This window comes from Notolabrus celidotus, chromosome 2, assembly GCF_009762535.1.
Source record: "Notolabrus celidotus isolate fNotCel1 chromosome 2, fNotCel1.pri, whole genome shotgun sequence".
In the NCBI taxonomy this organism is placed as follows: domain Eukaryota; kingdom Metazoa; phylum Chordata; class Actinopteri; order Labriformes; family Labridae; genus Notolabrus; species Notolabrus celidotus.
Window position 1 is genome coordinate 24,686,703 of NC_048273.1, and position 27,910 is coordinate 24,714,612.

Consider the following 27,910-nt stretch of genomic DNA (forward strand, 5'->3'; position numbering starts at 1 on the left):
TTCTGCATACAGATTAAGATCTTAGAAAGTCTCTTCATAGCCATATAAGGAGGACCAAAGCAACTTTCTAACATTATTTAGGTGCCTGGAGGAGCCTGCCAATGACTTCTTCCATCATTACCTTGTACTGCAAGGATTTATTCATCCACCGTTGCTGTGGACAGTGAAACCTAAAATAGGTGCATTTCGACCAACTACTTTCCCCGGAACTAAAAGGTTCCTGTGCCCCATTGTTGTCTGCGGTTCGACCGCAGGCTGAAGTCCTGGGTAGATTGTGCAAATCAGGTCAGTGACGTATGGAGAAAAAAATAATTATATTAAATAATGTTTTGAAATCTTAATAAAAAAATAAACTAGTATAAATTCCCAGAAACTCCCTCAGTGTTTCAACAACTGTGTAAACTCCACAAACACTGTTATGTTCAAACGAAAGTCCCAGGACCTTTGAAAAGTACTACCCCCCAAGCAGGGGTTTTTCATGGGGAGCTTATCTAACCCAAGCGGCAACTTCCAGTCTAAAAATATGAGTCCAATGCAGAGGTGCTAAAAGCTGCAGTTCATCGAGGATCTGCTTGAGGCTGGCTCCAGATGTACTGGAAGTCACATACACATGAATGGGAAAAAGACGATTTACAGCAGAAATAAACATTTTTACAGCCTGGTACAAAAGATGAGTGTAGTCTGGATTTCTCATTTCTCGATCGGCACACACTGAGGGAGGTGATTTTTTTTCTAACGCTGCAATTTCCAAGATATTGAGATTACGAGTCTTCCAATGAGAGGCACAGCTGACTTGATTGACAGGCAGGAACACTAGCTTTTGGCTAGGAGGCTCAAAGCCCGCCTCTTTACGTCACACTGGCTCGACAGCAGCAATATGGCTGCCGCCAACGATTGGCCTCAAACAGCTCTTCAGAAACAGATGGGTGATGTCACGGATCCTACGTCTGTATTTTATACAGTCTATGATATACCCCTGAACTAAATTTAAATTTAAATTTAGACCCAGGTTCCTCCAGTCGAAATGCACGTAGTTCAGGGGTAAAGTCCCTAGTTCCGGGGTAAAGTTCCTGCGGTCTAAAAACGCCATATGTTTGGATTATCATGCATTGTTTTAGAAAGACAAGTTGCCTTTTTCCAAGTCTAAGTTTGAAATATACTGTCAAAGAGTTTGCTGCACATAACTTGAACCCTATCAGAATCACTCATCGCCACGAGAAACTGTCTTTTACTGGTACCTCCTGTAAGCTGTAAGTAAGTAAAGCCTTAAAAAGAGGATCATAGCAAAGAAAAAGCAGCCAGAGTTAGGAATACTTGATGTATAAATATCCACAAAAAGACAGAGTCCACATGTGCTTATCTGGAAATGTTCATTTATTATATAGCAAAAGTAGCTCTCTTGTGCGAAGTCTGTAACACTGTTCTGAGAACATTCATTGAGCTGGTAACAACTGTACGACCCCCCGACCCTTCAGCATTATCTCACCACTGCAGCACCACTGTGAACTCTGCACACTCCCCTAAACACAAACCTGGAATATCAGCCTTTTTGAAATAATCGTCTTTTCTCTCAGAGAACATTAGTATGCTTCAGTGACTAGGTCACTTTAAAGTATTAAACTCCTAGGAGTTAGTGTAACAGTTTTTACTAACCCCCGACAACTGTAAGGCCATCAGCCGCGACAAACTTCTGCTACAACACAAAACAGAAGATCTTAATAAAGTACCTTTGACATAAAATGAATCTCAGAAGTCGAATAAAAAGCATTCAAAGTGCTTCTCAAAATGAAAGGTATGGTAAAAATCAGTTACATGTGAAGATTTGATCAACATAAAGTGTTATAAAAAATTGCATTGCGTTTCAAGGGGCATAGAGTTAACAGTAGAAAATAAAGGAAATAACAAAACAGTCTCTGGTTCAGAAGCACGTTCAGTATACTCTTAAGGTTTTTGGAGGGAGCAGTACTACATAACAGTCTTAATCCACGGTTCTCCAACCCGGAAAATCTCCGAAATCTGATTCCTGGATGAGGAGCCGTGGCAGAGGGGGGGTGGGGGCAGGTTTTAGAGCGGGGTGATGAAGTAGTCGGCAGGTTTCTGGTAGCTGTGTGCTTGCTGGTTGTGCGCTTGAATTTGTTCCTGCTGCTGCTGCTGGATGATCTGCCTGACTTCCTCCTCCAGCTCTGGCGGGATGATGAGCTGGTCGTCAGGGTCAGGCTGGGCGGGAGCGTTGAAGTAGCCCCCCTGTTTCCTGACGGGGGCGTCGGCTGCCTCCTCGATAACGTCCTGGCTCCTTGCTTGGCAGGCGACAGAGCCGTTAGCTCGAGCACGGCGGCCCAGAGTCCCCGACAGAGCCTCTCTGCCAAGGCACGGGGAGCAGGGGGGAATGGGGGAGGGAGAGGGGGAGAAGGGAAGAGGTGAAGGCTCATGATGCAAGGCAGCAGCGGGAGGGGTGTGTGTGCGAGTCTGAGTGTGAGTTTGCGATGCTTGAGCATCATGACGGTGCAGACAGTGGACATCAGCCTCCACTTCTACTCGGCTGCCGTTAGAGAAGACGCCGGCTATCGGCTCCTCGTCCTCGCTGTCCACACCGTTGTCGGACAGAGCTCCAGAGAACTGTCTCTGGAAGTTCCCTCCTCCACAGGGCGGCCTCCTCATGCCCGCTCGCCCCATCGGCAGGTTCAGGTGGGACGTCATGGGCTCAGTCTGAGGCGGCGGTTCCTCTGAGGATGCCGTGGATCCAACCTCACTGCTCATCTCTGATGTGCTGAACTCGCTGCTCAGCTCACTCACTGTTCCTGAGGAGGCCGGTGGCAGCGGTATGCCTCCATCACCGCTCGATGAGTAGGGGTGTGTGCTGGTGTGTGCGCCTGGGCCGGGGCTGGGGGGCGGAGGAGGCGGCTCACAGAAACAGCAGCAGTCTTCTGTGATGCTGAGCTGGACGACAACAGCGCTGAGGCTGTCGGAGCAGCCGTAACTCTGAGCCAGAGTCACCAGCTTCTTAGCAGCAGCCAGAGCGTCTGGAACATTTCTGACCGCCTCCACTGCCTCGCCGGGAGACAACATGTCCCATAATCCCCTGCTTCCCAGGAGGAAGAACTCATCCTGTGGTGTCAGAGTTACCGTGGAGACGTGGGGTCTGGGAGTCACGGAGGGACAGAGGAAGGAGTAACCCATGATCCTGGTGGAATCAGTCACACCGCTGACTTTGTTATCCTGGAGGAGAAGAGCACAGAGTTTTTAAAATTTCAAATATTCCCCAGTTGACATAGCATGTGTTTTTAAATGGAAAACTAATGAAGGGGTGCTTAAAGATGCATTCTTTCTCATGTCCAGCAGGGGGCTACACCAATGACTCCAGAAGAAGTTGCACTATATTTATGTCTTTAGAAAAAAAGCCTACTCCTCAGTTGATCTATGCTTCCCCTTGGATACACGAGGCAACATCTCTAACCCACACTGATATAAATCAGGAGACCACAGATTTCTTAACTGGCTTTTGATTGATGGATTTTTGTGTCAGCTCATTTCAGCAGCACAGAAAACGCAGTAAATAAAGCTTTCCTTTACCTCAGTGATGATGGCGTTGTGCTGTCGGACCCTCTGATACTCCGCCTCCTCTTTGACTGTGTGTGTTGTGGTTAGCTCTACAGCTCTGCCGTCGCGGCACAAAACAGCCTGACACCTGCCCACGTTGGCCGCTTTCAGGGTGAAGCAGCCGCCGTGCTCGCCGGGAGCCACTGGGTCGTGTCTGATGTGACATAGAGCTGCAGAGCCTCCCATCCGCTGGCCTGCTGTGCCCAGCTTCCTGCAGGAGAGAGAGAGAGAGACGCAAGCAAAGAGTTAAGGAAGGTCTGAGGAGAAAAATCAGAGCTCAGCTGTCATTGTTCCACTTCTCAGGGAATCACAAGATTTGTGTTTGTACCTCTGCATGGTGAGGAAAGTGTTGGTCATGTAATCTTCCTGTCTTTGGCCTCTGTGAAGCTCCTCTGCTAGCACATCTCCCATGGTGCACTGCAGCAGGTAAGGCACCTCGACATTCCTGTCACCATCAAACACTCCATAAAGAGCTTCACGAATCCCGCAGAAGCTGTCCAGTGCCAGAGCAGCCACGCACAACCTGATAACAGCAAGGAGAACAGGTTAGTGAGAAACAATTCAAGGATTCAGATAGTCCCTTTCTGACTCAACCTTCAGAATGAAGCCACGTATTTTAGTGAACAATCAGAGGAAAGGGTTTGGAAAGTTACCAAATCACCAACATAAACTGTGAGACAACTGTAACAGAAGTTGATCCTCAAAGACTAAGGCAGTGAGTAAAGGAATAGAAACGTGAAGAGAGGGTTGAGGACTGACTTGTTCTTGACCCCGGAGGCTTCAGTGTAGCCGTGGCTCCAGACTGCAGGGGCGCCGTGGCTCTCGCTCACACACGGAGCTGAAGGAGACGGATCCACCCTGAAGCATTTGATATTACTGCAGAAAAAGAAACAAAAGAAGAAGGTCAGCAGGTTGGTTTCTTGAGTGATGTTCCCCATAATTTATCAGAACTGCAGCTTCTTTCAGGTTTCGTACTTGAGGAGCTCTAGACTTCTGTGGTCCAGGTTGAGACGGGGGTTTCCTGTGAGGTCCAGCTCCTGAAGCTTTGGAGGAAGAGTCTCAGGCAGAGTGATTTCTGTCAGCTCGTTGCAACTCAGGTCGACACACTGAGGAGGAACAACAAGGAGAAGGAAGCATAGGTCATGTGACACTTATAAAGACAAATCATCGATATTAATGACTGAAGTTTTAGACAAATTCATTATCTACTAAGAGACGTGTGCTGGAAACATCAAATTAAACACTATTTGTTGATCTGTGTGTAAGATGTGGTTTGTAAACAACATGCTTCTTTAGTTTGACTGCTTACATGTGATGTCTTAAAGTTACACAACGCACAGCTCTCACTTCTTGACATTTAACAGCTGATTTCTATGTTTTCTTGATGTTGATTGGTGAAGAGGTTTTCAGCACTAAAAGAGTTTATTCATAAATGAGCATTTGAAAAATCAGACTCATTCAGGGATAATGTGTTCTTTTTTTGTCTCCACCCTTTATTCAAACAAAGTCATGCACTGACAGGACGATGGCATGGTCATTTGGGTTCAGAGAAAAGCAGAGATTAGGGAGCTACGAGGAGATTACAAAGGATTTCCTGATCTGGCACAACCCAATAAAGATGAACACAGAGGTACAGGGATAGACAGAGAGATAAAAAGAGGATGGGAGGAGCACTTTTTTCCCTATCAGTGTAGAATGAAGCAGATTTTCAGCCTCAAAATAACCAAACTGAGACAAGAGCTAATACCCATGTGCGTGTGGTGGACCGCCACGGCTTAACGACTGAGAGAAACCCTCGTATGTCGTACTAACCTTGATCTCAGGCAGCTGGAGGACCTCAGGGAAGGCGTTGATGCAGTTGGAGTGGGCGGAGAGCGTGTGCATGCGCTGACAGCTGAGGATGGTGGTGGGCACGGCTCTCAGTCTGTTGCCGCTCAGGTCCAGCTCCTCCAGCTGCTCCAGTCGTGCCAGTTTACTGCGAGAGGCAGAGGAGGTACGGTTACTTCAGAGCAATGAACCTGTGAACTGGATTCTTGAGGGCCTCATTTATCAACCATGTCTCTTGTGACAATTAACCTGATTCTGAAGAGGGGCGCAGATTTTAGACTGCTGAAATGTCACACGTTCTTTTTTAAACAAGTGTGTTCATTGAGATTTTTGGCGTTACACCTTAAGAATTACAAACAATCACAAATACAAACAAGGTGCACTTAAAAAAAATCACAACAAGGCTCTCTGATTACTCTGAGTTTTCACACAATACAAAACATAACTAAACACAAGGGAGATAAAAGAAAAGACCAACATATGAGTTAGTAAATCAATGAGCACTGAGTTGGGTGATGCTGAAGCTTAAGATTGCATCCACAGTGTGTTTAAGGAACTTGAGCCTTTTTAAGAGTTGGTAAACTGCTTTTGGTTTTATCCTCCTTCAATACTGCTAAACGAAACATGGTGAAGCAGTGTTTAGTCATTATGCACCACACATCTGGAACAAACTGCCTGAAAGCTGCAGGTATGCTCCAACTCTCACCTCTTTTAAATCAAAGATTAAGACTTCTTTATTTGCCACTGCCTTCCAATTTTAACTTATTTTAACTCACTTTAAATGCAAATTTTAAATTTACTTTTAATACATTATCCTTTTCTTTTCTGCTTTATTATATTTTATCATTTTAATTGTGCTCTTTTATGCTTGTCTGAATGTCTCCAATGCTTTTAATGTTTTAATGTAAAGCACATTGAGTTGCTATCGTGTATGAAATGCGCTATGCAAATAAAGTTGCCTTGCCTTATTTGAAAGTACACTAAAAATCTGACAAACAAATGAGCACTATTTCAGACCAAGGTCCATTATGACACATTTTCATTATACTTAATTTTTGAAATTGCTCCAAGTTCAGCCAGCAGCTGCAAAAAGCAGCTGTAATAATAAGGAAAATTAAGGTTATATCCTCATTTTTTTAAATCAGAAGTTGCTGTAACATTGCTCTAATGAAAGCCAAAAAGACTCAACTGAAAAGACGGTTTGTTATTGAGTGACTTTAAAAAATATGTTATAAATATATTATAAAGTTATATGTTGATAAGGTTGTGGTACACATGGAACTCGTGACTGTTGATGTCCATGGACTCTGATGGCTTTGAAGATCAAGATTGTAACAGCTGTTTCTGGTTTGTGAATAAATGTGTTGCTTTTTTATCTCTGTAAGGATCCTTTCTGTAATGTTGTCAGACACTCAGAACAACAATCTGAGCCTGTCAGTGGCAGAAACAAGAACTTTTAGGGGACATCCTTTGATTAAGTGCACACACCTACAGGCTACATGATGCAGCCAAAACAGCCAGTTTCCTAGCCGGCAGCAAGGAGGCAGGCTTATCCAGAAGTAGAGCCCAGATTTTAAAATGCCTGAATTTGTCTGTAAATGTGACACATAGAAACTTATTTAAAGACGAGCTCATCAAGTATGTATTTTACCTGGCGGTGAAGGTCTGCAGCTGGTTGTAGGCAAGGTGAAGCACCCTAAGGCGTCCATGTCCAGTCAGCAGAGGGACACACTTGTCTGTCAGGCTGTTGTTGGTCACATAGAGCTCCTCCAGGCTGCTGAAGCTGTCCTCTGATAGGCTCGCTGCAGGGAGGTTCTCCAGCTTATTGGCTGACACATTTAGGTACCGCAGGCTGCCATGAAATCCCAAGAGAGCATACAAACTTAGCATCGACATGAGAGATGGAAAAAAAAACAAAAAACTGGCAGATTGAAGGAGGAAAAGTAGGTGGAAAGAGAGAACAGGAGTTGCTGTGTGCACCTCTGAGCTTTGATGAACAGGTTGTGTGGGAGCTCAGTCAGGTGGTTGTGTTGGAGGTCCACGACCTCGAGCTGAGATCTCTCCACCCTCTCAGCCAGCCGACACACTTGGTTCCAGCCCGCCAGCAGTTTTCGGAGGCTCCCGCTGGACAGCAGCCTGCAATGCACAAACACCACAGCCAGATCAGTCTCTCTTTCTGTCATTACTGTGACTGCTTCACCCTGATGAGGACTCGGAACGGCACTTTGGGAACACTTGCGTTATAAAAGTCGTAACTGCTAGGAACTAGGACATCATGAATCAAATAATGTTTCAGGCTGATTTTTCTTTATTACTGAAATAATCTGTTCACAGGCTTTAAAAGGCAATGTATCTATGTGGGCGTGTTGCTAAAGGCACCCATGAATCCTTATGCAATATGTATAATACATCTAAGTTTAAACATGTCAGTGCTTTACTCCTGTGTAGCTGCGTTCACACTGTTTGCAGAGTACTATTGACAACCAACAGAACTACACAGACTCTAAATGCGGCTTGCAGAGTGCACATTCAAACCTTTACAATTTGAATCAGAACACTTGTGACATGTTTCTCTTTTTGTGTCCTAGTTGCACAAGACTCATTTTAGTTATTACTAGGTTCCTTGTGTTTTTTAAACCTCCTTTTCACCCTTCTTTCTCAGTAATTGCGCCGTCTGCCAGCATGCAGAGGCACTAGAGGAATGTGATTGTTAAAGCTTAAAAATATCGAAACAATAGCATGGCAGAATGCAGTCAGGATCAACTTTAGATTTCACAACAGGCTCTATAGTTTTAGAGTATTAAAATAAAGACGCCATTGTTACATCCAGCCTTGGTGTTGTATCTACCACCTGACCAAACCAACCACCTTTGTCTTAAATTTCCCCGTTGTGGGACGAATAAAGGACTATCTTATCTATCATGTGCAGATGCTACAGGTTGTTTGTGGAAAGGGTTCAGTGCCGTTGTTTGTGTGCTTGTGCGATGCTTACTGAACGGGGAGATCAGTGACAGAGTTATGATTGATGTCCAACACCTCCAGTTTGCTGCTCTCACAAACCCAGTCAGGAACACATTCCAGGTTGTTCCTAAAAGAGAGAGAAAGAGAGAGAGTGAGAGAGACGTCTTAGAACCAGCAAACTGACATATTTTCCACTTTTCCACACGGTAGATAAGACAGTTGTTGATTCATACCAGGATAAATCCAGAACAGTCAGATTCTCCGGCACTGGCTGCACCTCCAACAGCTTCAGCACTACAAACACAACATACATTATTCTTCACAATCTACAGAACATCAGACGTTATCTGTTGAATATGTAATATACGTGTCTGTACCGTTGCGTGCAGCATGCAGACTCTTGAGAGCATTGCCACAGACTCTGAGGACTGAGAGGCTGTTTCTGTCACAGCGGAGGAGCTCCAGCCTGCAGAGAGACCGGACATCTAGCTCCTGGAGACCCGTGTCCCTCAGGTCCAGATGTACGATGTGGTCCAGCTGTTCAGAGTATCCCACTGTCAGGTTTTGGAGCCGGTTAAGCCTGCACACAAGGGGACAGAAACATTGGGTCAGAGGGCAAAGAGAGGATAAATATCTGTGATAATGTTTCTCTCGATTTAATAAAGAGTTAACACATTTGCTTTATTTCAGCTAATATATATACTCTTGTGATTTTGGCTAACAATGTCAATTGTCCACTACTGAAGTCAAATTATCTAGTGGTGGAAAATAAGCCAAACCAGTAGGGAAATAAAGAGCACATCTTTGGAAAAGTTAGATTTCAGATGATCTTTGTTTCAGTACTGTGTCACTGCCCATGTGGATAAATTACCTGAGATCTATGTAGCGAGCAGGCAGCCACTGCAGTCCAGCCATATCCAGGACAGAGAGCTGGTTCCCTGCCAGACAGAGTCTCTCCATGCCTTTAAGTTTCTCCAGGACGGGAGGGACGCAGTAGAAACAGTTGAAGGACAAGCCGAGGTAGGTTAGAACATCCAGAGAGCCCAGCTCGATGGGAAGAGAACTGAGGAAGTTCCCGTCCAGGAGGAGAGTCTGCAGGCTGCAAGACAACAAGACGAAGAGGGGATCTTAAGCATCGGACTGAATTAATATCTATTTATTGACATCACTGATTTGTTTACATTATTTAAATAACTGCTGTTTGCATTGACTCTCCTACATTAAATTAGTGCCAGTACGCAGTCACACTCATATCTGACTGTGGATGATAGCTCAGGGCTTGTCCCCAAATCCCCTTTTCATGCAGAGGCAGCAGCAGCATGACTCAGTCTGCACTCTGATCACCTGAACAAACTCTTTGCACTGTCAGGACAAGACTCTGGTGCACAGCCAGTCGACCACTCAATACATAGAGGAATTAATCTGCACTGATGGAACCACAATGACAACGGCTCCTGCCTGACGTCTCTGTCAGCAAAGTGCAAGAGGTCACTGAGGAGACATTGAGCTTCAAGGCAAATACCAGGCTAATTATCATCAGCAGCATTATCATTAATAGCTGTGGCCCTGAGGTGCTTTTATTCCGTCAGACCACTTACTTGTGCATGGATCCGACATCTGCGGGCAGAGATGAGAGATGGTTTCCAGACAGGTTGAGCTCCGTTAGCGAGGGGATGTCACACAAGGCCAGAGGAAACTCTGACAGAGCGTTATTTGACAGACTGAGACTTCTCAGTTTACAAAACCTAGAGTCAGAGAGAGAGAGAGAGAGAGAGAGAGAGAGAGGAGAGAGAGAGGAGAGAGGAGAGAGAGAGAGAGAGAGAGAGAGAGAGAGAGAGAGAGAGAGAGAGAGAGAGAGAGAGAGAGAGAGAGAGAGAGAGAGAGAGAGAGAAAAGCAGATGGAGGGAAAAGGATATTCATTTCTTGGATACATTTCTGGTGATTTTATAAATTGAGGCTTCAAAAATTCAGGAGTTAGTCCGCCCTAAATAGTCCGTTATCTTTTACAAAGGAGACGTCACCTCAGAGAACATCCTTCTATGATTCTCTGTGGAGCATGACATTTTAAGTAAACCATTCTTCAACAGCTGAAAGAACAGTGCAGAGAGAGGAGAGTGAACACCAATCCATCATGCACAGCATCAGTGTTTGATGTATAGTAAACCAGCTGTGAAAACATTCCCATGAGACACATTTGAGATCATCACCAAATCTAATCAGTTCCTCCATGAGTGAGGTGCACATTTCAGTAACATTTAAAGATTTCCCCTTCAAGGGTTCCTGAAATATGATGTACATACACAAGAATGTAACAGGAATGTCTTCATACTGTTTGACACTTAAGTAAAATTGAGTCATGATTAAATCTAATTTGTTTCCTGTAATTTGATTGGACATTTGTGCCAAGTTTGAACTATTACCTTCAGACCTTCCTGAGATACCACGCTAATAAGAATGGGCCGGACACACAGAGGTATGCATGTACAGACGACAACATTAAATATAATGCCTCCAGACACAACTTTCCGGAGGCGTGGAGCCATAAAAACAAATGTTAAGATAGATATATTTTTAGATATGAACACCTGCGTCAAGAACACAGAGAACTTCAGGAGAGGAAACCCCCAAGGTCTGAAGCACACAGCAGCATAACACTGAGAGTACACATGCTAATTAAAGCTTAATGTTTACACAATGAAAACTTTTCACAACAACACTGGAGCATGTGGAACAGGCAGTATCTGTGTGTGTGTGTGTGTGTGTGTGTGTGTGTGTGTGTGTGTGTGTGTGTGTGTCTGTGTGTCTTTCCTGGTTTTTCTAATGTAATCCAGTTCACAGAAGGTTCAGGGTGGAAGGCTGAGCCTGACCCACGTCCTTCTGAGGGAAAGTCACAGGCTCAAGACGGGGAAACACACATCCCTCAAAGCACCGGCTGGGAAGTGTTTGTTTATGAGGAACAATGGCTGTGTGTGTGTAACGTCTGAACGAGCTCAATCCATCAAGGTACTGTCAGTCTATGATTGTATGGTCACTGGACATGATGTGGCTTTAAAGGTATCGATTTGACGATTTAAATAAGTCTTCTTTAAAAGAGCTTGATGTTCAATTTCTATGATTGTGTGTATGCTTTAGGGTGGGACAACCTGGGATTGACAGGTTTCTACAACATCAGCCTTTAAACTAGAGTTTATACCTGGGTAACAATGAATATCAACCCTGTAAAATACTCATGGATTTAATTTTTTCAAACAAAGTCTATTAAAAAATAAAAATTAAAGACGACTCACAGCATTAAAAGCATATAACTTCTAATCTTAAGAGCTGTAAAACACCTTTCAAGGTTCACACGTCTAAATTTGCACCACATTGCAAACATTTCTTTATAGATTTTTTTTTACATATTCTTATACTGTAGAAACTGTACCCTGTTGTTGCCCAGCCAATCAGCATTTAGTGAACAGCGCCGCACATGGCTAAAGTATTAAAACCGACCTGTGCTCGTGTAGCATACACTATTTAGAGAAAGATACCTTAAAAGGGCGCCACACAAAGGTCAAAGGTCAGAGGATGCCTGCAAATTCTTTGAACAGATGGTCCCCCTCATGACGCCAGATATGAGAAGCATGTAGAAAATGTCCTGCCTTATGCTCGTGTGATCGTTGTTCTGTGTTATTTCAGACTTTACCCCCACTCCACATTTGAAGCATTTTGCTGTATTTAAAGATCGTGATGGGGCGCATGAATAGAAGTGACTGCTACACAGTGACGTTGCTACATAAGACTGTGACGTCAGCCAGCAATTGTACAAGCTGACCTGGGAATCAAGAACAAACCTTCCTGTCCCAGAAGTTGGTATCTGCATGTCAAATCTGTCATCAGCAGTGCAGCTCCCTTTTAATCATCAGAACCACAAGGCTGCCCTCACACACGTCATCTGCAATTTGATCTAAGCTGCTTCCGCTTTACACCATATGGTAGCTCCTCAACACAGTAAAAACCACCAAGGGGGATGTTCCACATCCAAAATAGAGAGGATAACAAAGAGGAAAATAGAGCGCTTCATCTGTCAGCTCCTCCTGTGGCCTTGCTCATAAACGCACTGGATGGAAGTATACTCTGTGGGATGAAGTGTGTGCAGAAACTCACCTTGTGAGAGCTGAAACACCTTTGTGCAGGGACACAAAGTTGTTTTTGAGATTGAGGTGTGTGAGGTCCTGGCTGTAAAAGAGCTGAGCAGGCAGCTCCTCCAGGCTGCAGCACGACAGGTCGACTGAGTTCACCCTCTGGGATGCGATCTGACAGGAGGAGGGACGGATATGACACCAGGATGAGTAGGCAATGCAGATGAGTAAATCCCGGCTTTAAATTAATGTCACAATAAAAACATAACGGTGCAAGCACAGAGAGGGACTGTGTGGAACATTTAACATACCTTAGATGCGGTCCTGTGCCAGCGCAGGTGCTCTGTGTACGAGTCGTAGCTGATGTAGTAGGTCTGACTCTGAGGACCGGCTGAGCTTAAAGCCAGACAGTGGCTGTGTCTCTTTACCTCCTCCACCTGCACCAGAGGACAGAGTTAGTTGACTTTTATCTTTTTTGAAACCTCAGCCACTAAGTCAGGTTGTCAGCAGTCTGCTTTTAAAGAAGATATATCTCCTCTTTTTGTGACCTTTAAGTTTGCCATAAAGTATCTTTTTTTTGTTTTTCAAACAGGGAGTTGCGTGCTTGGACTTCTTTATTTAGACTGGGGGCAGTGACTCCCAGGATCTTTGTCTTTTTCCTGAGGCTGAGTCCACACTAATCATTCTCTTTTAAAAACACACAGTCCACCTAGTGTCCATTTGATTCCTGAGTTTATGGGACATTTAAACAGAAACTTGAAATCACAGCTGACCCTGTTTTCTATTGAACTCTCCGGGTAATGTGTACAGGTGTAAACAGAGATTTTCAAAATAATAATGCACACACTCACATTCGTGTGGTCTTAGTATTCTCTGACACTAAACAACTGAATGCAGAGTAGTCCATTTTTAGACAAACGTGAATGCTTATGTGACGTGCGGTATGGAGCCAGACTCTGTCTGATATGTTGCTTGAGCGTTTGTCTGCATGAAGATCATCATTCATTTCTGAACTTTCATTTTGAAAAAAAATATATATATAAAAATTTCTCTGAAATGAAGCCTGAGGTTGTTTGGGTATCAGGTAATGGTGCAACAAATAATTCACCATAAAACCACTATGTCAATATTTTTTATTTCCATGTTTCCAACTTTAGATAGAGACATGTTAAGCAGTGCTTCTCCTGTTGCTAGCATTTGTGCTAAGATATGCAAAGATTCTCATTGCTCCAGCTTCATACTACCTATAGTGTAATGATACATTTTAACAGTATCACTACAGAAAAATATGGTGGTTGTCAGTACTGACTGATCTCTCTTATGTCAATGAAGTCAAGTAGTTGGGTCAGAGTTTTCAGAACCTTCTGTAGAGCTATGATGAAAATGTGTTTAATAAATCGAAAGTAAATACAATATTTTGACAAATGTTTTGAGAGCATGTGACTGTGCTAAGCAAACAGTTGCAGTTTCAAAGATAATTTCAGCATGTCATTGAGGCTCTGTGAAAGTGTGATGAGCATTTCCTTACTTTTAGTCATTGTACAGACTGAAGGATTAAATGCTTTCTTGTTAAAAGATCATTGGAAAAACAAATGTGTTAGTAGCATCTCTTAAAGGGATAAAGGAGAGATGAAAAACCTCCACACTCCAAACTGTGCTTTGTACCAGAGCTCTAAACCACAGAGAAGAACACCAAGCTGGGAGTACCTTTCCTCCGATGAGAGGGAGGATGTGCATCTTGCCGGTGTGGGCGTGTTTCACGGATGAGACAATGAGGCACGTTCCACTCAGAGTGACCTGACGCTTGGACCATCGGTTCACCGGCAGCGCAAGCTTCCCTTTCCGCACGTTGAACACCCCGGAGAGCTGCACACGCTCAGAACCTCCCACACTTCGAGGCTTACCTGAAAGGAAAGAATCACGTTATATTATCAGCCAGCTGATGATCATTACGCTCACTGTTTGTATGTCTCATAGTGACCTTCCTACACGATGGAGAGCGTGTTATTTTTAGACGTCTTGGATTTTGTGAATCAACTCTCTCACGCTGGGTTTTTCTTTCAGACAGTGAGAGTGACAGAGTGCGGTAGGTTATGTAAGTGTATTGAAGTTAATAGCCTGTAGGCTGAGAGAGTGAGCAGTCACTCAGCCGTGATTTGTTACATTAACCCCTTGCTGACACAAAAAGAAGCCATAGTTCAGTTAAAGCCACAGAGCTTTAAGCAGGGAGTGGGACACACAAAGCGGGCATGGAGTTAGCCTGCATACCTCTGTGTGTTTTAGCCCAGTGAAACCTCATGAAACCTGATACAGGCATTTATTCTCCTGTAACACTCTATTTCCCAGTCTCCTAGTGTACTGTTACACGCAAACACACAAACACACTCACACACCAGAGACCAGGAGCGAGGGAAACAGATGAAGAGTCTGAGCCAGTGAGAGGCCTGAAATCAGATTAGCTTGTTATGTAACGTCTTTAAACACCAGCACCTCGATCCTCACTGCTGCCTCCCTCAGTGACTGACACACAGCTTCACTTAGACGGAACTTTCACAGGGACTGACCAGCTCCTGAACACGGCCGGACACGGAGCCTTAACAGGTCTATGGCATGGACGGAGATCTGTCTGCAGCACTTAGACTTTTCAAGCGTGCTTCCATCAAATAGTTTAGATTACAACTTGGACACACTGAGAAGGTGTGCATAAGTGAAGTATCATTTGCAACTTTTTTCAGTTCAGGGACACAACAAACTTTCACAATGACATAAAATGAGAATAGGGTTTTACCTGTAAGACGGTCTAAGACTCTCATTAAAACATGGATGATGTATTTCAGCCATCATGGTGTCATTCATTGTACTGTGTGCGTGTTTTAAAAACTGAACATAGTGAATATCCACAAAAGTTAAGTAAAGTTTACATCCTTTCGTGTTGCTCTTGCATTGCTCTGCATATAATAACCTGGCTCAAAAAATAAAAGAGATGCAGACAAAATGCAAACTGACTTGGAGGTCTTGTGTCATGATTCAACTGAAGATTTTTAGGTGCCGTGTCCACTAACGCCGTTTTTTTCATTGGCAGTGCCCATTTTCTAAACCAAATGGGCTTCAGCGATTCTAGCACTCAACCTACATCACAGAAACACCGTCAGGATCTGTTGTTTTTATCGCAGGGCTCTCAGCTAATTTGAAATCAAGCAGCAACCTCCGATTTCAAAATATGAGGCCAATGCTGACGTGTTATAAACGTAGCGTCTGCTTGAGACTGGCTGCAGAAACACCGGAAACCACATACACACCAATTCAAAAAAGACGATCTTTACAGCATTATTAAACATGTTTATAACCTGGTTCAAAAAAGGACTTCAGTCTGAAGAGCTAATTTCTGTATCGGCACACACTGTACGGGGGCTGAAGTTTTTTCAAACACAACGGTTCAGAAGATATTAAGATTACGAGTTTTGACCATTTAAGGACATGACTGACTTCACTGACAGGCGGGAACACTATAGCTGTTGGCTAGGAGGCTCAAAGCCTGCCTCTTTACCTCGCAATGGCTTGACAAGCAGAATTCCATATTTCTATTTTTTGTATTATTTAACTACTATTTTATAATGTAAAACTACCTCTGCAACTCACCACTGCACTTTATCATATTATTTTAGCCTGTACATATTAGTCAAGCCTATTTGTTGTTTCTTTGTATTTATAGCTAAGGTTATTGTTATTATATTTTTATTTTATTTTTTATTGTAGTTCTTATTCTTATTCCTATTCTTATGCCTTGTACAAAGAGAGCACAGTCTACTAAAGTCAAATTCCTTGTGTGTTCAAGCATACTTGGCGAATAAAGCTGATTCTGATTCTGATTCTGATTCTGACAGCAGTTAGGTTGAGTTCAGCATTTCCAATATGGCTGCCGCCGCCGATTGGTTTCAAAACAGCGCTTCAGGAAAAGATGGGTGACATCACGGATACTACGTCCATTATTCATACAGTCTATGGTTGAATACAGTTCAACTTTTGGAACATCTCTGCGCTAATCAATGTCACTCCTTGTTCACAGACCAATCAGAATCAAGAAGGGGCAGGAACAATGAAGGATGTCCATACTTAGGAAAAAAGTTATCGCACTTGTTTTCTCGAGATACAATTTACAAGTTAAGGGCCGCTACTGATGCTATGCTGCGATTTCTATCAATAGTTTTTACAGTTTTTCAGTGAAATGTCATTGAATGAAAGAAGTATGAAGCTTAGGGACGCGGAAGGGCCATGAAACAAATTTCGTAACCTAGCAACAGTAAATGCTGGTGAGAGGCGCTCTGAAATTGAGGTTGTGGGCGCTCCTAGCTCACAAAAAAGACGCCTTAATGGACACAGCCCCTTATTGTCCCAGCAATAGTGTCAAAAATACACCACAGTCAAAAAGGGTGGGCAGAAGATAGAAAAACGAGAAAGCCTTAAAAGCTGTAAAATGTTGTTGAAAACAGATTTTAGACTGAAAGATAGTAAAGAAACCGAAAAGCAAGACATTCAAAGAGAGCTTCCTGAACTCATATTCATTACGGACCCGCTTTGGATGACTGCCCATCAACATTTCAGGGCTTTTCCATGGCTGGAAAATGTACCCACATGAAACTTCCTCATTATAAGCTCTGTATGTTCCCCCAGTTCAAACAGGAACAGGGAGTCCTGAGAGAGCAGACACTGGTGATGTAAGTAAACACTAAAAGAGATATGACAGGAGCCACTGAAGGGGAACAATTCATGCTTCACTCAGAGCTCAACACAATCACATCATGGTTCAAAGACAGTCCATACATAAAGCTTCTCCGTTTATCACAGAACTCATGTTTTCAGTACAACTCCATTGAAGCTAAACAATAAAGTGGAATGTGTGTACAGTCTGAGTCCACCCTTCCCTGGGCGTTGCAGGCGAGATGTAGTGTGTTAATATATACAACACACATACATGCCCTTTCCTTCCGCCGGTTTCTCTGAATGGAGACATCCTGTCTCTCATCACGACGCCGATAGCCATTTCCTATCTGTGCTTTGATTTGACTCTTTGGAGCATCTTTTGCAGATAAGCTTACACAGGACTTCCACCAGATCCGTGTTCAGTCTATCTCTGTGCTCTCTCGTCTGTCAACACCCACCAATTTCGTTTTCAGAGAACAGCACGGAGCAGGACCACCGGACAGCTGTCATGTGACCGAGGTTGTCCCAAGGCAATCACTGAATCAAGGATTCTCCTCGTCCTCTCCTCATCCATGTGGTCCTCTGAAAACCTCTGACCTGATGACTCCAGGCCTGGCTCCGCTCAAAATGGCATTTTTTTGTCATAGTTAAGTTAAAAAACGATTTAACGACAACTCGGAGTGTTTTATTCTGAAAATTAACAGTGTTTTTATTTTGTTTTGGTGCCTGACTTCCTATCCCGCTTCATCTGCCCTGTTGAGATTGATGCGTCATGCTCCAACATCTGGCAAAAATAGAAGTCTTGCGTATCTGATCCGTTGCGTTCCAACCTGCCGTTAAGGGACGCAGCCGGAACACAATAGGGCGGATCCAGTGGGGGTTAACAGATTGTCTAGAATAGAAACCTACCAGATCTGGTGCCGTGACGGACTGGAGACGGACCTGGTGGAATTTGGCCTTTAATGTACCCATGTTTGCAAAACTACTGGCATCCACTCACCCATCTCTTTCTTATTAGCCGCAAGAATTTGCTTGAGGCTGTATTTTGGATTTCAGCAAAATCTAAGTCCATGTTATTAAAATGGACAAGATAACAGCCTGCAGGTGTATATGCAGGTATTTGGTGATTTTTGGTAACAGGTATGAGGCACGTTTAAGTTGTGAGCATTTAACCTTCTGTAAAGTAAAGCAGTGACCTCTGGGTACTGCGGTTCTGCATCTGTCCCAGGCAGATCTGAAATACTGAGGAGGTGAAATCTGAGTTCCACTAAGGTCACTTTCTCTTTCTGTCAGCACTGTGTGTGTGTGTGTGTGTGTGTGTGTGTGTGTGTGTGTGTGTGTGTGTGTGTGTGTGTGTGTGTGTGTGTGTGTGTGTGTGCGTGTGTGCGTGCGTGTGTGTGTGTGTGTGTGCGTGTGTGCGTGCGCGTGCGTGCTTGCTTGCTTGCTTGCTTGCACGTAAAAGAGAAAGAGTATACTTGGCTGTGTGCATTGTGCTACAGGGATAATGCTGAGTCAAACTCCTTTGGCTCGACTGTGAACATCAATATAAGCAAACAGTTCACTCTGCACGCACCGGGAGAACGGGACAACGAAGAGTAACGGTTTACTTTGTCAGGCAAATCAAACTTTCAGCAAGGAGCTATTTGCCCTGATTTTGAACTCAAGTAGGGCTGGGTGACATGGCAAAATATATGATCACAATTGTGAAAGACTGAATTGACTAGATGTTCACTGTCTAATCTCTGACTCATTTTATTTACATGTGCTAAAGTTGTCTATGCAAATCTAAAGATGCTATTCACAGACAGTACTTGGTCTGATGGGTTTCATGTCTGAAGCCACAACTGAAACTTACTGATAGAAATACACTTCAGATTGTTCCTGCTGTATGATATCAGTGTTTCCCATAGACTGTATAAAATATGGACGTAGTATCTGTGACGTCACCCATCTGTTCCTGATAGGTGTTTTGAAGCAAATCGACGGCAGCAGCCATATTGGTAATGCGGAACTCAACCAGGCAGAGTGTGACGTAGTGTGAGCCCCTTAGCCAATAGCTGTGTGTTCCAGACCGGGAGTCACGTCAGTCATGTCCTTATTTGGGCAAAACTCGTAATCTTAATATCTTCTGAACCGTCACGTTAGAAAAAAATTCACCCCCCGTACAGTGTGTGCCATTAGAGAGATTAGCGTTGTAGGGCTGAGCCGTTTTTTGAACCAGGCTGTAAACATGTTTATTAATGCTGCAAGATCGTCTTTTTCCCATTCATATCTATGTAATTTCCGGTGTTTCTGCAGCCAGCCTCAAGCGGATTCTCGATGTATTGCAGTTTATAGCACTTCCGCATTGGCTTCATCGTTTGAGACCGGAGTTTGCCGCTTGGTGTTTCCCCTACTATTATAGGCGGGGCGCCCCCCCAACAGCGGCAGCCGACCCCCTTGGAAGTTCAGTTAATTCTATTTTCTATATCAGCCTCCAGATCACAGCAGAAGTAATTCAGGGTTACCTCTCTTATAGATCAGGTCTTAAACTTGTTCTTTTATTAAACAGACTAAAAATCCTTATGTTATTTATCTTATTTACATGACGGGATGTCATTATGCTCATCTGCTCTCTGTATTGCATGGCAGCGTTCCGCTCCGATGCGCACACAAACACATCACAGCACAATGATACGATAAATGTTAATCAACAACTCGTTTTTTCAAGAAGAAAACAAGACTATGATGAGCTAAAGTCTATCACTGATAATACAAACTCAGATGAAAACTTAAAATGGACCGTCGGACATTAACAACTCATATTTTCCCCGCTGTGCGTCTAGTCTTTAGAAATTAAAGCTATACATTCCTGTGACAGGCTGAGTTATTATTGGAGGGTCACAGTGTTAGCTTGGTCTCTACCTGCAGCAGGAGTGCTTTGTGAACCAGTCTCCTGTTCATTGAGGATTTTTACCCTCCGGTGTGCGTTAGTGACAAAGACACAGCCGGGGGATGTCTGTTTACTATTTGATGTATGCCGTTTTTGCCGCTCTCACTGTAAAAAGCTCCCATCTAGAGCTTGATTTAATCCAGTTTGGTGAAACATCAGACACATTTAGTAAGTTTGGATCAACTCCTTGGCATCAAAGAAGTGCAATGCGCACCTGAATTTTGCGTTCATGGTATTTTTATTTGAATCAGGAGAATCAGATATAGTTGTCACATGAAGAAAGTTTTCTTCTGACTTTTTTGCAGGCTAGATTATTTTACTTAAGATATTACAAAAGCAAAAGTGTTAAAATAGTGAAATGTTGACGATTTTAAAACCCTGATGCCGATATCAGATCGACTACATGAATTATTTAAAGATAGGATTCTAGCCCCAAGACTGGAAAACCTAGGGGAAACACTGGATATGTGTACTGTGGGTGAGGATAGATCATTAAAATACAGTCCTAAATGTATCGCTCTTGCAGACAAATCGAAGATGATTTTGTCCTAGTCAAGAGCCCAAACTCCAGTTTCACATTTTGGCACCACCATGTCTTCACTAGTGAATCGGACCCCTTTAATACCCCAGGCCAAAGTTTACATCAAACCAGACCCAAGTAGAGAAACCCCCCAAAAAATCAATAATTATCACAATAATCACGGTTATTCAGTGTTCAGTTGTACTATGGTCACAGTGGACATTAAATGTGTTTCAAATGCACAGCAGAAGTTGTCTCTGTGCTCTTCCTTTACCTACATCCTGAAAGTATAATTAATGATGTGTATTAAGTTAATAGTTAACGCAGAGTCGTTACAGTGTCAGGCTAATGAGCTGCTAAGTTTTGAGTTTTCTTGTGTTGAAGTCGATTGTTTCAGCTGTGTTTACATTCCGCTCAAAACGTCTTTAATCATTGCCTACCTGTAAACCTGCCACAGAATTGGCTGTTCAAGGCTGTCTTCTTCTTCTGTATGATGGGTGGCAACTAATGTTTAAGGCTCATTAGCGCCCCCTCAATTTCCAGGGGTTGGGGGTGTAATTACAGGTTTATTTATATGGATTTTTTATCGAACATTGTTATATTTATATTGAGAAAAATTATATCACGATAACTACCTTTATGGAATTATCGCCCAGCCCTAGAACAAAGCACCTCAAAATTCTTTTTTTTTTTTAAATGTGTATTTTACATTACTGCCACCATGGGCTAAGTCATTTGGAGGCAGTGATATAATGGACGGTGAGGTCACCACGTACTGTCTGTGGAAACATGAATACACCAAAGGGAAATTGCAGTCCTGAGATCAGTGCACATCTCCCCCATTGCACATGCAGATATGTTCATTACCGAGCACTTCAACTAAAGGAAGCATGCAGCAAGTAACCCCTCCTAAATGTGACCTCAAGCCCCTGTCAGAAGCACTTCCTGTTGGGCCTGACGACTCATCTTGGGGAAATCCTGATTATGAATTAGTTCATCACACTCATATCTTCATCACACTCATTTCTCTCTGGTCAGACCGCAGTACTTCCACTTCCCTGTCACACCAGCCCCGTGGTGCTTGTTTCATGGGTGTGTGTGTGTTTGTCTGCACAGCTAGCTGGAAGGGCCTCTGCCTTCAGGGGCCTGGGTCTACGTTACGCTTTGTTCTTCTGTCAAGTCACTGTGGGAGCCAAGGGTGGAGGGGAGGCGACTGAGGGAATTGTTGCCTAACCCTGGGTGAAACATTTTATAACTTTAAAAAATTTATTTTTTGTATGAAATAAACGATAGCAGAGGAAAGAGGAAGCTTGAGTCTTTACTGCATTCATGACTGGCTGTTCTATACATAGATTCATTGGTTTGAGATATTTGTTTAAACACAATAGTCAGAATTATCTGTTTCTTATGGGGCGCCATTTGTAGAGTTGTGCACACTGAAAATAACAGCAATATTTCTCCACATTTAGCTCCATAACGTCAGAAAAATGTAGAGTGAATTGTTAAAAGTAATTTTTTAAATCACATTTAGAGGAATATTTGTGATATTCTTCACATTCAATTTTCTTGTGAAAAATGTATTAAGTTAAATTCACTGTTAAATCCAAATGCTAAATATATATCTAAATGTTAAATGTAAATGTTCAACGTTAAATATAAATGTTAAATATAAATATAAATGTTAAATCTAACTGTTAAATCTTGCTCCGCGATCCTAAATATTTAGCTGATATGCGGCAATGTGAATTTGCATATCAGCTAAATATTTACATTCGCAGAGCAACTTATAACATTTATATTTACATTTAATATTTAGATTTATAATTAACATTTAGATTTATTGTTGAACATTTAGATTTAGATTTAACATTTAGATTTATATTTAACATTTAGGTTTAGATTTAACATTTAGATTCATATTTAACATTTATATTTACATGTAATATTTAGATATATATTTAACATTTAGATTTATCGTTAAACATCTAGATTTATTGTTGAACATTTTGATTTATATCTAACATTTAGTTATATACTTAGCATTTGGATTTAACGATGATTTTTAACTTAATATATTTTTCACAACAAAATTAAATGTGAAGAAGATCACAAATATTCCTCTTAATGTGATTAAAAAAAAGTGACTTTTAAAAATTCACTCTACTTTGTTATGACGTTTTGGAGCTAAATAAAGAATTGTTGTTGTTGTTGTTATTTTCAGTGTGCACCACTTTACAAACGGTGCCCCATAGTTCTAGCTTCTCTATTCAAACTTCCTCTAATCTCTATTCCCCTCTATTCTATTCAAGACAATGTATTTGTGTTGTTGGGGAAACACAGCTAAGAGCGTCATCTTGAGCTTAGTAACCAGAGCACTAACCAAAATTGTTTTTATACGTGCTTACATGTTACAGAAAAAGAAGGGATGACTAATCGAGGAAATGAAAAGCACAACAGAAAGACAGCAAATTGAATGAAAGCTTCAGAAGGACAAGATGTGAATAAAATAAGAATTTGCTCATCTTGGTTCAAATGTTTTTGCCTGAGACCCTTCACCCCCCACCGTCTTTGTTGATGGTATTAAAACAGGGTCAAAAACAGTATCCAGTTGTGTTAATCCCATAAGAGAGAGATCACGTCTGATTTTACCCTTCTCATCAGCAAAACAGGATCTTTATCAATAACAACAACAATAACAAAAGACTTAGGGGAACAGATACAGAATCCGTCGTTTTTCAGTGAGCGGTGTGTGCCGAAAGATTACACCTGTTACCTCCAGATGTGTCTCCCTACAGGCCTGCACACAGAGGGGGTGGAGTGTTTACAGGGTGGGTATTGTCCCACCAGGAAAACTGAACACACTCGATTAACAGTTCGACTGAGCAAACACAAAGACAAGCGCTCACGGTACACTGAGAATGGATGAACAATGAGTGAGCACAACTAAAGAGGCATGATGGAACAAGCAGGTGGCTCTCAGACAGCTAAGGTGCAGTGCAACTGGAGAATCAGAATACAAGGATTGAGTAAACAAACACATCTGAATTTCTTCATTTCACTACAGTACACGCTGACTGATCTGTATTTGGAGATACATTATAATTCAACTTCAAAGGCTGGTTAATGAGATTGAGATTCAGTGAATCTTCCATTGAGCTACTTTACCTTTCAGTGGCCAATGCTACATTTCTTATCTGAATAACTGAAGTAAAGGCTGCTGAGAAGCTTTCACTGGTGCCTCTTGGTTCTAACTTTTCAGAAACTCTTGGTGCCAATCAAAGTAACATATTTTTAGATGCGCAATTGAATTGGCAGCTCCTCCCCTTAACACTCGGCTTTACAAGAATTGCAAATAGCTAGCTTGCTGACCGTTTCCGATACTTCAAAATACTTCCAAAAGTAAAAATTGGTAAGGATAGGATTAAGACAAATAACACTGAATACACCTGTTTAGTCTTGCTTTCAACTGAGTTTGATTCTTATAATAGTTTTAACCAATCTTACTTTATTTATTTATTATCCAGTTCAAATTTTTTGTCACTTTTTTAAGTATAGCATCTTAGTTTGATTGTCTTTTTAATGGTTTAATATTTCAGTGTTTTATTATCTTATTAATTTCTTTTATTTTGGTGAGTTTAATTTCCTGTGTTGAGTTTTAACATCTTATTTTACCTACAGTGTTACCTGATTAATATAACATGACAGCGTTTCCTCAGTTCGTTCAGCAACTTATTCTTTATTTTTCATTTATTTATTTTTAACATTATTACTATTATTATTTTTGCATACATCATGTTCTTAACCTTAGGATTGTGGGGTGGGTTTGGGGTCAGGGCTGGGGTTAAGATTAGGATAGGGGGGGCTTTTTATTTTTTTAACTATTTTGAATATATTCTATTTTAATTTGTTTTTATGTACAGCACTTGGTTTTACAATGTCATTGTATGAAAAGCACTTTTCAAATAGAGTCTGATTGATTGACTGACTGACTGACTGACTGACTGACTGACTGACTGACTGACTGATTGATTGATTGAGTAACATGGTACGCTAAACAAAGAAGTTTGATGTAAAGAAAATCCAGTGGAACTGCTGTGCTCAGTCACAGGGGGTCAGATGGGGCTGCCAGCTGAGCTGCTGACCAAAGCTCAGCTTGTTTCAAGGAACTTGATAGGCTTTCAGGATAGGATATCTCCACTATTCATTATTTGCATATTTACTAAAAAAGAAGTCCAACAAATAGATTTAAAGCTGCTGTTGGTAGAAATGGTGTAAAAAAGGTTTCTTTTTTTCTGCTGGGTTTGGAGAAAAGGTCATAATACTCATCGGCACTCATCGGTTAGTGGAGTAATTGGCGACTATTGCGAAATCTCTGCGTTTTCCAATGCCTTTGTACCAAGCAATGTTATTATTCCACTCGTTCCCGCTATGACCGACCAATCATAGCTAATCTCTAATCCTCTGTCCTGATTGGTTAAGGGGCGGCTCCTACTACGTCCTCTTGTTGGTTATGAGTCCGGCACTATCATGACTGCACACGCTGATCTGTTGGGGGGCTAAGAGTAAATCTGGTTGGGAGGGATAGTGTTGACATTCGAAGTCCCTCTCTCTGAACAGATGTTTACTCTGTGACTACCATCAGCAGCTTTAAAGAAAACACAACTTTTAAAAAGATTCTAGTTAAAAATCCAATGCTTCTCCAACCCTCTGTAGTGGACCCAGGATATCCTGAAAGGGGGCTGCCCGCTGAGCTACCACTAACATCTGTTTAACTGAGGCCATGTTGAATGATAACCTGAGCTCAGGTTCTGCTTTTCTTTCCTGCCCCTCAGGTACAAACTTGTTTTTTCTTATATTGAATACAATTTCTTCACTGGCATCTTCAACAACTCTTCGCAGAGTAAAAAACTGCAGACCTACTGACTGATATTACGTCTGCTGTGAGATACTTAGTTTTATCTACTCACAGAGACGTCCAGAGTTAATAATCATAACAATAAATTAACCCCAATCCTCGCCCAAGATTGTTTTATCATTCAATTTTTTTTATGCAAAATCAATACATGGGACATGTCCATTTCCAATGCAGCTCATAACTTCACCTTATCTCTCACAATATCAGCAAATGATGAATTGTTTTCTTCTAAAATCAATATTGGATCTATCAATCCTATATTGGCAAAGCTCATAAATGAATGATGTTACAGGAAATGTTTTCTTTACACAATTAAGACACTCACCAAAGTAGAAGCGTATGAGGCAGCCAATTTCAGGATTCATCCCCTCTGCCTGCACCCTCCACGGGTCCTCAAACCCTAGGTTAGTGAGGTACTCATTCAATATCTGCAGAGGCCTCTCTTCATCTCTTAGCCGCCTCACTGCTCCTCCATGCAGCTGGATGAAGAGAGCTGGGGTCGGACTGGTATTGATGGGTTCGGGCCAAGCTTTGCTTCCCCTTGGGATCTCCGGGTCAGGCTGCACAGATGCTTGGCTGGTTAGGGGCCGAGTCTGGGAGCTGCTGGGGCATTTAGAGGGAGGTTTGATTAATTTGGGGCTGTCTGTGCTAACAACAGCTCCTACAGCTTCCATGTCATCCAGGTTGGTTGTAACTTGGCTGGAAGAAGCACTGCTGGGATCGGTGGTGGGCAGGTCTGCTTGTTTGTCTGCGGCAGAGTTGTCGGTTGAATGTGTTGGAGAAGAAGTAAGCTCAACCTCATCTGATGAGCTCTCAAACGGGTCTGGTTCCTCTGTGGCACTGTCACAGTTTGGGCTTACTGCTGAAGAGCCAGTACCCACGCCCAGCCCTTCACTGAGGGAGTCCCGGAGCTCTGTGCTTCTGGGTCCGCCTGGGCTGAAGTCCTCACAGGTGCTGCCCTCCATATCTGAACCAGAGTAGACTCCATAACAGTCAGCAACACTCAGACTCAAGTCCATCCCGATGTCATTCAGATACACCTCAGAAGAGGAGTTACTGGCGGTTTTATCATCCAACAAATTAGAGGATAGTTTAGCATCAGGATAATACTGTTTGGTTTCATCGTTCTCGTCTGATTTGGAGTTTCTGACATCCACACTGTCACTGAGACTTTCAGCCTCATCAGTCTGTCCATTACTGTCTTTACAGTTATCATTCACGTCCACTAAAGCAGCACTTTTGTAGTTAATTCTCAACACAGCCCCTGCTTTGCTCCCCTCCAGCTTACTGGCCACCTCTTGAGCAGTAGTGTCCGCCGTGCACAACACCGGCCGTGGGTAGGAGGGCGTGAGCCAGTCGTGGACGTGAATGCAGCCCCGCCGCAGGTCCGTTCTCACCCATGTCTTGTCCGAGGCCTGGAGCTGCTTGGACTGTTTCTGCCGGAGAAACGTCCTCCTGTCGAGGCTGAGTGTGCTCAGAGGCGAGGCTGACGGAGCGGGGCTGGCCGCCTCTGCGGAGGACACGCCGGGCGAGTTGCTGGTCGGCGGAGCCCCCAGAGACAGGTTCCTCTTGTGTCTGTGTCGCCTCCTGCTCAGCAGAGAGTTAACAGAAGTGTTGCTGTTGGCGGATGTCAGGCTGTAAATGTTGGCTGTTTTCACGGCGGGCATGTTTATGTTTTTGGCTGCCCCACCGATAGCGTTGGCAACTTGGTTTTGATAGATCCCGTTCCTGATCGCGATCTGAAGAAGGGAGGTGGCTGCCAGTCCCTTCCCGAAGAGTTTCGCCTCGGCTCCCCCTCCGTCATCCTCCCCGATTGAGGGTCGTTTCCCCGCAGACAGAGGCGTCAATCCCACTGACTTCACGGAGACATTATCACCGGCGGAATCGAGAGGCGCTGGTGAAGTTAAAACCCCTCCAGACCCGTTTTCCTTCACACTTTCCATCGTGTTAGCTGTTCAGCTCAAACAGCCCGCAGGTGAATGTTAGCCTGAGCTAGCTTACAGCAGTTAGCTCGCTCTAGTTCCTGGCTCTCCTTAACGTGAGCTTAACATGTTCAATATACTGTTCGTCCAAAGAGTCGTCCCGCTACATTATCCCGTCTCCTAATAAGCCCGTTAGCCCACATACAGGAGCTAACCGGCTGGTCGACATGAGAAAACGCTCTTCTAGTTGGTCGCCATGGAAGCTAGCGAGAGTAGGCGCGTCCGCTGCCGTGTAGTCAGATGAGAGTGACGGTCAGTACACGGCGGCCAGGGCGGGGTCTCATTGGATATGAATTATGACGCCTTCAAGTGCCAAAAAAAGCTCGGAATTTATACAGGCGTGTAAAAATGTCG

The 27,910-nt window shown here is 43.0% G+C and overlaps 1 protein-coding gene across 1 annotated transcript; it reads right to left on the reverse strand.

Annotated features, from left to right (window-relative positions):
- Window positions 1-1,353: 1,353 nt before the first annotated feature.
- Window positions 1,354-27,824, reverse strand: LOC117827943 (PH domain leucine-rich repeat-containing protein phosphatase 1-like). The gene is made up of 17 exons (XM_034704835.1): window positions 25,900-27,824; window positions 14,214-14,410; window positions 12,818-12,943; window positions 12,532-12,680; window positions 9,984-10,130; window positions 9,257-9,484; window positions 8,763-8,965; window positions 8,619-8,679; window positions 8,417-8,512; window positions 7,405-7,560; window positions 7,076-7,276; window positions 5,410-5,572; window positions 4,573-4,703; window positions 4,357-4,473; window positions 3,926-4,120; window positions 3,571-3,808; window positions 1,354-3,216 (listed from the first exon to the last, which is right to left on the reverse strand). The coding sequence occupies exons 1-17, from the start codon at window positions 27,515-27,517 to the stop codon at window positions 2,065-2,067; spliced, it is 5,178 nt and encodes a 1,725-aa protein (XP_034560726.1). The 5' UTR covers window positions 27,518-27,824; the 3' UTR covers window positions 1,354-2,064.
- Between the last annotated feature and the right edge of the window lie 86 nt (window positions 27,825-27,910).